Genomic DNA, 12533 nt, shown 5'->3' with positions numbered 1-12533 from the left:
TAAAATTATTCAAAAGGTAGAACCGATAAAAAAAATATAAATACAAAAAATGTTTACCAAAATCTATCTTGTTATTAATTATTATACATGATTATATTAACCTTATATTGTTTGAAGCCTGGCTTTAGTATGCTTAACTTTTGTCTCCTGCAAACATTTTCCAGCTGTAAAGGAAATGAAAGGAATATGAAGGCTTATGAAATATCATTCACCATCACACATGTATATAGTAACTTCATTATATCTAATGACAATTAATAGACTAATCTTAATAATGGAAGTTATCTGATTTCATTTATTTAATGTTAATGAAGGATTTCTTTCCAAATTTTATTCCACTAATAAATAGTTAATTAATACTTATAACAATAATTTTAGAATATTTTGTTGTAATCAATTAATTACTTTTTTTAACTTAAATTAATTTATTATTTAAACACTAGTTTTGCACACTTTATTTTTTACGAGTTCAGTTTCGAAACCAATTACAAATCTAAGAAAATATCTAATGGCAAACAAAATATTTTTGCGATCACTCAAGTACAAATATGCATTAGCTATAATTGTACTTGAAGACAGTAATATGTAAAAAAATATTAAGAAAAACATTAAAAAATGGAAAAATAAATATTCATGATTACGATAATTCTATTCTGTAGTACAAGTAAGTGTTCAAGATTCACAATGTTACTTATGAGAATGCAAAAAATTGAGCGTTACTTTCATAGGCAAATATATTTATATTCATGGATATTTAGACACCAATATTTCTAAGTAACAAATAATGAATAATTTAATATTTATAAATTAATCGAGATAACATTCTATTTTTAATAGTTTTAAACACTATTAAAAATATTACATAATTACTAAAACAAAAATAGTTAATATAAAAGAAAATTTATTAGGATCTAGTAGTCTAAAAGTATAATCATAACTTAAACATTATATACACTCTAACTTAGAATATATACATATCTACAAAATATTTCAACAAAACAACTACTTTTTAATAGTTTTAAACACTATTAAAAATATTACATAATTAATAAAACAAGAATAGTTAATGTAAAAGAAAATTTATTAGTATCTAGTAATCCAAAAGTATAATCATAACTCAAACATTATATACGAGAAACTTTAACTTAGAATATCTACATATCTACAAAAGATTTCAACAAAACAACCAAAAGAAAAACAACTACTTTAAACATAGTTACATGTTTGTGTCTCACCACCTGGAGCCTGTTCCACTGTATCATCTCTCCTACTTACATCAATCAGATGATCATTTCAAAGAAAGAGTAGCAAACAACACAAGAACAAAACATAGAAATGTAAGCTAATATTATAAAAAAAAAATCAAATCATGCAATTATAAACCATCATATAATAATATAAGTCATTTTCAAACCAAATCTGTTAGAAAATAAATCATATCCCGAGATTATTGAGAGAATATATTGTTATTATTATAGATGACTTATAGTAATAATGTTACATTATTATAAAATAATTACACTAATAATGTTACATTATTATAGAATATTTATAGGGATAAAATAGCACAATTATAGATTCCCTTCTCTTGTATATATTCTCATATTTTATTCAAAATTAACAAGATAGTTTTTTCCCTATTTTCTTTGTTTACATGGTATCAAAGCAGGTTTTCTGATCCTTTTCTACTTTGTCTTTGTTGCCGCGGGTGGCTGCCGCCACCGGTGGCCCCCTAAAAGTCTCTTTTTCAACCTGTGCTTTTATACTTCAATGGAAAATCTCTAGTTTTTGTCTCGCATCTGTCCGGTGTTTCCATCCGGCCACTGTTGTCGGCCACCGTCGCCGACCACTTTCGCGGCCATCGTCTCTGCCACTTGTGCCACCGATGCACCAACACCTAGTCCTATCTTTATTGCTTCCGCTATCTTCTTCTCTATTCTGAAGGCCTCCCTTATGTTCAAGCAGTTAAGTCCCTTGAAGTTTTGTTGCTACTCAGGGCAGTGAAGTCCCTGAAGGTTTGTTGTTGTTTGCCTCTACAGGACAGTTGTTTCCTGAAGGCCTCCCATATGTTCAGGGAAGTTAAGTCCCTTGAAGGTTTGTTATTGTTTAGGGTGATTAAGTTCCTACAGGTTTGTGGTTGTTAGCCTTTTAATTCCAGCCGCTGCAGGGTAGTGTAGTCCCTGTAGGTCTGTTGTTGTTTGCCTCTGGATGACAGATGTTTCCTGAAGGCTTGTTGCTGTTTAAGACAGTTAAGTCCCTTGAAGTTTTGTTGTTGTTTAGGGTGATTAAGTCCCTACAGGTTTGTGGCTGTTAGCCTTTTAATTCCAGCCGCTGTAGGGTAGTGTAGTCCCTGCAGGTCTGTTGCTGTTTGCCCCTGTAGTTTGTTGTTGCAGGCCCTTCATTTGTTCTTGCAATTGTTGTTCATCAATAGTGGCGAACAGCGGAAATAACGGCGCTCCAATGACACTCTTGAAGACAGATTACATATTTCAAATTGAGTTTATGTATTCCAAGCTTCGTCCGTACAATCTTTATGCTTCAGCTTGAGGGGGAGTGTTAGAAAATAAATCATATCTCGAGATTATTGAGAGAATATATTGTTATTATTATAGGTGATTTGTAGTGATAATGTTACATTATTATAGAATAATTACAGTAATAATGTTACATTATTATAGAATATTTATAGGGATAAAATAGCAGAATTATAGATTCTTACTCTTGTATATATTTCTCATATTTTATTCAAAATTAACAAGACAGTTTTTTCCCTATTTTCTTTTTTTACAAAATCAAACCTAAGCATACATATATATTCTAGACTTGACCAATTCAGATATATGTATTGATGTCAGATTATGACAAACTGTACACTTGTAGTGATGGAACATTTGACATCTCCTCAAGCTACCACACAAGATTAGTCTGTCTACCACTTATGACAAAAGAATCAAACTATAGACTAAAACTTCCTGTTACTCTTCACCACATAATCTCCTTCTCTACCTGAGATGGAATGATTATTGGAGAGTCAGGATAACTTCTAAGATCGAGTCCTTACATAAATGCATTACTCTAAGCACAACATTAGGAGTTTCCCCATGAAATTCTCTTACTACCACACACTTAGACTTAATACACATCAATCATTTCCATTCACAATACTGACATAACATTATCACAAACTTTAGATAGTATTTTAAACATACATACTTTAAGGTTGTGTTAACATTGAGGTATTTACTGTTAAGATAAAATTGAACTGATTATTGGTGTTCACGTGGAACAATTTGGAAAGAAAAGCGAGGATGGATTAGCGGGATTGCTCCCTATGCAATCTCTCTTATATGAAGAGATTTGTGAAAAATGAATACAACTTTATTAAAATATCCTTAGTTTAACTTTTGTTTTCAGTGATTTTATTAACTAAATAATTTATGACTTTTGTTTACATAAATATTTAATATTAAAATATTTAATTTTTATTTGTATACCAAATAAATGTTATTTTTTTTGTTATAGTAATTAATTTTTTTTTTCAAAACTATTCATTGACATTTTAAAAAAATTCCAACTAATCCAAATAATAATAATAATAATAATAATAATAATAATAATAAAATAATAATACATATTTTTTCATGTTAAAAATTAATTTTTATTTTTTTCTCTTCTTATAATAATTTTTACAATTATATATAATATTAACCACAACAATTTTATATTACTTTTACTAGTAAGAGTATTTTGGTAATCTTCAATTTCTACTTATTAAATAATTTTTTTTATCTGTCATATCGGTCAAATCTTACACTAATTTTCACAAACTTTACTTCTAAATTCACTCTTACTCACCTCCAAATTCACTCAAATAAAAAACAGAATTTACTCTCAAATCCCCTCAAATTCATCCACTCACTCTCCCTTAGATCCTTCCTCCAAAGTAAATACACCTTAAAAAGTGTATTTAGATAATTTACAATAAACTTAAGTGTCAAAACAAACATTAGAAAAACCATAGAAGCAAGATGAATTGCAAAGCATTTATATTAGAAAAGAAACTTGGCGTTGAGTGACACATCCTTATCGTCGAGTGTCATTCTTTGCACAAACATGGCGCCTGAGCCACTTGATGTTGCTGCGCGCTAAAACTTTTGGGTTTTTGGCAGTTAAGCATTACTGGCTACCACTAAGCGCCACACCATAAGTTTAACCACTTCAAGTTTTGATCTATATGCACTCCAGTACCCATTCAAATTATCCAACTTGTATCTTTGACACTAAAATTGACTTAAAAACATATTTATCCTTCAAATTTGATACAAATTGCCTCATTTGGATAGTGCTTGACCCATTTGATCAACCCAACTATCCAAAAACGCATAATTAGATTTGACATACCATCAACCGGATTTTAATGAACTAATTATTTAAACAAGTCTTAAATGACCTAAAAATAGTCCTTAAGCATCAAGTTTACCCATCGAACCATTTCTTCAAAATTTCACCTATCAAAACCCCTCCTTTTAGAACAAAACTAGCATACAACACTCATTTTTCACTACTTTCAATTCTACAACGGTTTTATATCTAATTAAACTTTTGTTTCGATTCTACGGGGTCAAGGATTTGTCTCCTTGCGTAACTATCCTATACTCTAAAGCTTTGATCACTAGACAACCTCTAAAAGTCCTTGGGTTGTTCGGTCTGCGCGAGAGTTACCTGCAGGAAACACTCTGACGCTCAAGTTAGTGAATTTATTTAATCACTCTGTCAAAAAGTTGGGTTATCAAAAGACTGTCTCTACTTCAAAGTCAAACATGAACTTATAGACCTTGTGATGAGCTTCCAATCAGGTCTAGCCCATTAATTTCTAATGAATAATTTTAATTATTTTCATTAATGACTTTAAATGCTCTTATATCCATTAATGACTTTAATTGCCCTGATACCCATTAATGACTTTAATTGCATTAATTAATTACTGCCCTACTGGTCGGTTATGCTATTGCTTGATGGTCGACTGCACAACTGCCCAATTGGTGGCTGACCAGGTGTTCATGGCTGACCGGGTGGTCATACAGTACAACTTCAAAACAGTAACCTTAAAGGTTCAAGCTAGTAATAATTCACAGTCATACACGGTAATAATAGGCAACATTCAATCATCAATATAATAACATCACTTAACAATCATCTCAATTGATAACATGTTCAACCAAACATTTATCTCACAACCTATCAAACATACATTCATACTCCTTAACATAAAATTAAAAAAAGAAAATATTAGTTTTCCTTACCTGGTTGGAAAGCTCAAACAACTCTAAAAAGTAAATTTTCCATTCTCAGCTAGATAACTCTATTTGTACCTACAGATCATAGAATTTTGATCAAAATAGACAATTAGGACCATTGATCAACAAGAAACACACAAGAACTCTAAAAAATTGATCGGATAAAGTTAAAGATATCATTATTGTAATCACCTAAGTACTTCCTAATTGTTAAAGAAATAACTCAAGAGTTAGAAGGCGCAAACAAAAAAAAAAGAAGACTAAAAAAAGAATTTTAAAAATATAATACGTATTTTAGATAATGAAATATATTTATAAATTTCTATTTATATTATCGAACTTTTAATATTAAAATAATTTACCCTTATTAATTTAAAATATCTATCAACTCTAATACTTTATTTTTTAGTCCTTACATACTACAAATATCATACTATTTGTATTTTTTATTAAATTAAATTAAATTAAAATTAAAATTTAATTAATATTTAATTAAATTAAAATTAAAATTTAATTTAATTAATATTATATTTTATATTTTTAATATTTTTAGAATTTATTTTAGAAATCTATAATTTTTTTAAATATCTATTGAGTATCGTGGATTTTAAAAACAAACAAGTTTAAAGATTTTCTGATACAAATCAGATATCGAGTAATTCATGACTAAGGATTGAAAACGACAAGAGTTATAAAAAAACAACTGAATACGACAAAGTAAAAAAATCCATACAATTATTTAAAGAAAAAGAAGGCAGAACAAAGTAGAAACTCTGAAATGTTGACATAATGTAAATTTGGTATAATATGAATAGAACACAGTTACTTAGCATAAGAAGAACATTGAGAATATCTTAGCCAAAACAAATTCTATACCACTTTGAGGAAAGGAAGAAGAATCAAATCAAAATATAAAGTTGCATAAAATGGAAGCTACAATTTGAATTGCACTTTGGCGTATTTGTTCATGACCCTCTACAGTAAAATTTGGACCTATATTCCCTAAGACTTTTCTTGTAGTCAAAACCAACTATTTTTAAGAAAAAAAAAATGTGCAGTAGCCATGTATCATCTCTGTGGACAGACATAAGAAGATGAATCTCAAAATCTTGTCCAAAATTTAACCACTTCCACCACCAAATACACCATCTCTTTTAAATTGAACCCCCCAAAACCAATATTTAAGCTCCCAAGTTTTACTTCTCAACCAATGATTTACTTTCTAAACTAGGAGAGAAAGATCCTTAGATGCTGAATGCCGGCAAAGATGCACAAATTTGTAAAATTTTGCATCCTTGACAAATGCTCCCAACATTTTGACAGACATTCACCAGCTATTTTCTCTTTTTATGTGTCTTTTTGGGGGTTAATAAGATGGAGCCTCGCGAACTCTGCATCTCATGTCCAGAATTCTGTATCAGAGGTCCAAAAACATTCCTTAATGGTCCAGCTTCCTCATCATTGTCATCACTATCAATGTCATCGGGAGTGTGCCTATTCTGGTATCCTCTGCGCTGCAACATAAAGACATTGAAGTAGTAGCTAACTAATTCTGCCCTGCTTTTATCAGGAAATGCCCTAAAAATATAGTCCCAGTAATATTTCTCAAGTGATGGAGGGTTTGACCGAACCACATCCTCAAATTTTTTCTCTTCTTCTTTCGTCCACATTAGCCTAACTTCTTCACCAACCCGATCAAAGTCCCAGTCGTAAAATGCATCACCCAATTCCAGCTTAACTTTAGCCCTTTTCTCTGAAATGTGGAATCTTACACACTCAACAGAACCTTCTTCTGGGCAGCCACATGAACCTTGTCTCCCCTTTCCTATAGGATCCCTTTCAATAAGTCTGGTATTTACTGTTTCCTGTGGCCATACTCGAGTCCCTAACCACTTAGAATCACTTTCAGAAGTCACACCAGTCCATTCTGGTATTTCGGCTTGATGATTTGTCCCCAAAGGAATGCGTACTGTTGCACATTTGTCAAGACCTGCATTTGCATCTGGGGAATCAAGCAACTCAGATTGACCTTCAGCGTGAGAATTAGGTGTTCTGTTCTCAGTTGCCACAGATGAATCAGAAGAGCTTCGCAGAGATGCAGATTTGCCAAATAAAAGCTTCTTGTCACATTTCAACCTGTCTCTGAGATTGTAGTTTGTCCCAACTTGTTCTTCATACAAGCACGGATGCATCTTCTGATTCTATAAAATGAGATTAGGCTTGAGTATGATATAAAAAGAATATTTGAAATTTGTCTACTCAAATATATAAAATGGCAGCACTAGGACAAAGATTCGAGAATCTACAGAACCAGCTAATAAAAAGAAAAAGACATTTATTATCCAAAAGCATTCAACAAACCAAAATCTTGTCTACAGATAGTAATTATATACTTGACACTTACTATATAAACTGAATTCAACTGATCTCTGCTTTTATAGTTTTATTTTTAATATGCAATTTGGTGTATATCCTCCAATATGGAGGCACAAATATAAAGTTTTTCTTCCTTGTTTATTGAGCCCTGTTTTCATATATATTATAGAAGAAAGAGCATTCTATGTCAATATTTCCATGCAAAAATGAAACAATAATTAGAGTATTTAAAATAAGGAGGATATGAAAACAGAATTTAATCACACCATAATTTATAGATAGATAAGTAAAGTCTATAGTGTACGTAAATTCAACTTATAAAGTTTACTCGAAAACTTCTAAGAGTTTGGCTAATAAAAAAAATAATATTACAACTAAGCTGAACAAAATAGTAATGGCACAATAATAATTTAATTTTGAACTTCATAATAAAGAAAAATATAGAATCACAAAAAGAAAATTTTATTAGCACATTAGTAATAAAAAATATTAAATTATATAAACAACCAAATTATATATAAATTCATAAAAATACAAGCTATTGAAGTGAACTTTTAAAAAGTAATTTACTTCTTCAAATTATTCGACTCACGATAAAACATTGTCATTTGGGGCAAATGGGAGGAAACTTACATTTGATTTCAAACTCGTTGTCTCCCTACTACCTCAAGAGTTTATGTAATTTTATGCTAATTTGAGAAATCTACCTAAAAAACTGTTTGATAGAATGTTAGCATATTCAGTTTATCTAGAATTGTAAAATTATCAGAGAAGAGTTAACTTTAGTTTGATATCCACAGATGCATACACTAGCTCAAAACAAACAGACTAATAATATGAATATACAGTTTCAGCACAAAACGATGTCATGTAGTCCAACTTTATAGTTCAGGCGTCATCGGTCATCTGCATGCCAACCAAAATATATATTTCCCTAAAATAAATAGGGTAAGGAAGCTGACAATAAAAGTAGGGATCAAAAGGATAAGGAAGTTCAAAGTAACCAGTGCACACAGAGATTGTTACGCATTCATGAACAAATACACTCGAGGAAAGGAAAAGTCAGGTTTGGTTTATTAGTTAACAAATAAGATTCTCACAAGAATGTAAGATAAACAGAATGAAAAATATGTACAATTATAGAAAAACTTTTATCAGACATACTCATTTTGAGTTTATTAATGCTTAAGCATGTAATAGAAACAAGTTCATTTACAAAGCAATTTAACATTAGCTAACTTTATAATTTCAAATTACCTGCCAATTACGTTGTTCATTGCTTTGCTCAGAACCTCTTCTGTAAAACGTAGCTTCCCGAAACAACAGCACCTGTTTCCACCCCTCCTGACTAGTATAAGACTTCCACTTTGACTTTTCAGGGATTGAACCAACTTCAGGATCACCAGGATTCTTTGCAACACCAGTAACCCAGCTCAGCATATCCATTGCAGACTCTCGCATTCTCTTACGACTAGGACTATCACAATCATCACTAGATGAACCCAACACAGACCCCTCTCTCTTCCTCTTGTGACCAGAACTATCACCATCACTATTACCACCAGATGCATCCAACACCAAGCCCTTATCATCACTGTCGTCACACTTCTTGCCTCCGCTCACCACTCCAGTCCCATTGTTATTAGCCCCATCCGATATATCCACAGCCTGCTCTTCAGGCATTTTCCCTCCATCAAACCCTTCCTCCCCTCCCATTATATCATTTCCCTTATCCGAGTTTCCAAGAACCGCCTCATCCATGTCATTGTCCGGCATCTCCGAATCATCACATTGTTTATGTTCACCTCCTTCGTCACCGTTACTTTTCACCCCATTAGCACCGGATAACTCCCTCCCATCAGAGTTGTGATCATCTTCATCAAGACCACCCTCGACATCCTCCCCAACCAAAACCACCCTCTCATCCGCACAACCGGAAAGCAACCCTTCCACCTCAGCCTGCAACTCCATTAACCGCCTCCCAAACTTATCCCTATCATCCACCACACCAAATTCGGGAGACACCTTACTCTCAGCAACTTTCTTCATCCATGAATCCAAAGCACTCAAGTACCTANTGTAAACCAACTCAACAGAGGACCCAACACTCACTCCCATCCCAGACTCCTCCCCAACCGAATCCCACAACTTCCCTTTGCAAACGGCATCGTATCCACCCTTCCCTCTCACCACCAAAAACAACCTATACAAATCCACGTCCTGCCCATCAGACAGCATTGGAGGATAATGCAAAACGCAATTAAACGCACAGATCTCACTAAAGAACTCTGCAAACAACCTCTCGAAACGGCACAAAGAATCGTCGTTCGAGCCTCCAAATATTTCACCACTATTTTCTTCGCGAACACCGTCGTATAAATGCAACCGCCCTGCCATGGACATCGAATTCAAACCCTATAAACATATAATCCCACTCCCAATGACCCATTTTTTTTCAAATTTTTAAAACAGGTATTTTTTTTAGATTCTTTTTTTTTTTCGAGAAATCGATGAAAACAGTTTCAAAGGTTGTGAAATTGGCACCGATTGAGAATCCGGGTCGGGTTCAAAAGTAGATTTTGGCGGGAAAATGGAAAAGGGTGAGGATCTGATACTATCTAGGGCTGGTTTGGTCTACCACCTTTGTGTGGGAGAAGGAAATGTTTTCATTGTCCCGCGCTTTCTTTCTCTCTCTACAGTGATGGTAATTGCAGAGAGAGAAAGTGGGTGTGAGAGAAATGGGGTTCGGGGCTAAAATTCAAGTTTTCAACAGACGCAGACCCTCTTCTTCAATATCTGAATTTTCATTGGAAGTAAAAAAGAAAAAAGAGAGAGACGTACCAGTTATTAGAGACAGGGTTTCGATGGACCCTATGATGAGTCTTTGTGTTGTGACTTCCTTGACCTTTGCCTAAACTATGTGGCTATTCATTTTCCATTTTCCCCCTTTTCTATTTCATTTTGTTTTGGGAGAATTTACAACTTCCATTTTCCTAAATCTGAAAAAAAAAAATATAGGGATTTAATAGGGTTTTCTGATGAAGGGGAAGTTGCTTGTATCCACAGCATCATCCTCTTGTTATATAGTGCCTTTGGGGCAACCACTAACCTTGGTTAGTATTTAACTACATCATGGTTGGGTTTGGATTATTATAATTATAATAATAATTATTATTATAATTATTATTATTGGTGGACTTTAATTATTTCTTTAACTAGGTCAAGAAAAATATTTAATTAAGAAAAAGGGGCTTTAATATGAAGAGGCATGAGATAGGTTTTTGTCATCAACACATGTTGTCCTTGCCAATGGTTCTCTAAGATTTCAAGATTTATCATCTTTCTTACCCTTTCTTACTAAGAACATACCAAATTCATTTCACACATTCAATGTATTCTTTATTTTTATTTTACTTTATATTATAATTCTAAATGTTGAGGATTTCATTTCCTATCATTCTTTTTGATATTAAAATCTATCTATTTTTATTCATATATAAATTTGAATCTATCACTATAGTTAAAATCAAATCCAATGCTTTCCTTTTGAGGGTTGTTGGATTTTTTGAATAAGGTGATTATGATTCACCAAAAACTTATCATATATATCGATACATCTAAACTCAAATTGGAAAATGTATCTTTAATATTTTTTTTACAACTATTTTATAATTGTTTATGTGACAGCTTATAATTGATCTGTTTCAAATATACGAATCAATAAAATAGTAATACATAATTTTTTGTCAAAAAATTATTAAAAAAAATGTCAAAATAGCATGATCCAAATTAAAAATGATATGCTTTCACAAAATTTAAAATTACCTATTTAAAATTGTGTGTGGTTATAGTTAATAACGATTAGACATTTGATATAACATTGAAACTTATTTTAAATGGTATTTCTAATTGTTGAATATAAAAAAACTAAGTAAAGATTAATTTTTTTTTTATGTTTATATACCTAGATCTTTTAATTATAATAAAAATATATGGATTAAACTTAAAATACAATTAAAAAATAATAATAAACTAACTAAAAAAAGTTTTATTCAGTAGTTTTAAATTATTAATTACTTAAATTAAGTGAAAGAAGATTTATCTATTATTATTATTATTATTATTATTATTATTTATTATTATTATTATCATTATTATTCATATTATTTATTCTTAAATTTTAAGTTCATTGCTTACTATATTCTAAATTTATTAATATATATATATATATATATATATATATATATATATATATTATTTAACTATTGTATGCACAATATTATTATGTTATATGAATTTTTATTTATGTATATTTTTATATTAATTTAATATTAGCTTAAATATTTTTTGTCCTAAAATTATTATTAAAAAATTTATTATATCTCTAATTTTCTTTAATAAACAAACATAATTATTAAAGATCAAACATTTATTCAATTATTTTAATAATTAACGAAGTTCAAATAAAATTAAAGAAATTGAAATTTTTGTATTAAGAATGTAATTTTTTTATTATATTAAAAAACTTTAAATACTTATTACACTCACGATTATGTACCCTTAAAATAATTAAGAATTAAATAACAAAATAATAAATATCAAATACCATTTCTCAAAGACTAATTATTTATATAAAAAATATCATATTCTTCTTATTATTATTATTATTAAAAATATAGTTACTATTATAACATATAGTATTTAAGATTTCAATAAAAATATTTCTAAAACAGGTATATGATATATATATATATATATATATATATATATGTATATATATATATATATTAATAAATTAGTATTAATTATTATGTTGTAATAAATTTATATAATAAATGAAATATTACTTAATAATATTAA

At 30.4% G+C, this 12533-nt stretch overlaps 1 protein-coding gene across 2 annotated transcripts; it reads right to left on the bottom strand.

Moving 5' to 3' along the window:
- Positions 1–6149: 6149 nt before the first annotated feature.
- On the bottom strand, positions 6150–10705 carry LOC106772957 (AT-rich interactive domain-containing protein 1). 2 transcript variants are annotated; one of them, XM_014659609.2, is made up of 3 exons: positions 10515–10705; positions 8931–10063; positions 6150–7498 (listed from the first exon to the last, which is right to left on the bottom strand). In XM_014659609.2, exons 2-3 carry the CDS (start codon positions 9909–9911, stop codon positions 6632–6634), a joined length of 1848 nt encoding a protein of 615 aa, XP_014515095.1. In that variant the 5' UTR covers positions 9912–10063; positions 10515–10705; the 3' UTR covers positions 6150–6631. The 2 variants fall into 2 exon arrangements, with proteins under 2 accessions (XP_014515095.1, XP_014515094.1); XM_014659608.2 differs by lacking the exon at positions 10515–10705 and having other exon boundaries at positions 8931–10492.
- Between the last annotated feature and the right edge of the window lie 1828 nt (positions 10706–12533).

Source organism: Vigna radiata, chromosome 9 (genome assembly GCF_000741045.1).
Source record: "Vigna radiata var. radiata cultivar VC1973A chromosome 9, Vradiata_ver6, whole genome shotgun sequence".
NCBI lineage: Eukaryota > Viridiplantae > Streptophyta > Magnoliopsida > Fabales > Fabaceae > Vigna > Vigna radiata.
Note: the sequence above shows the minus strand (reverse complement) of the source record. Positions and strands in the feature narration are given on the sequence as shown.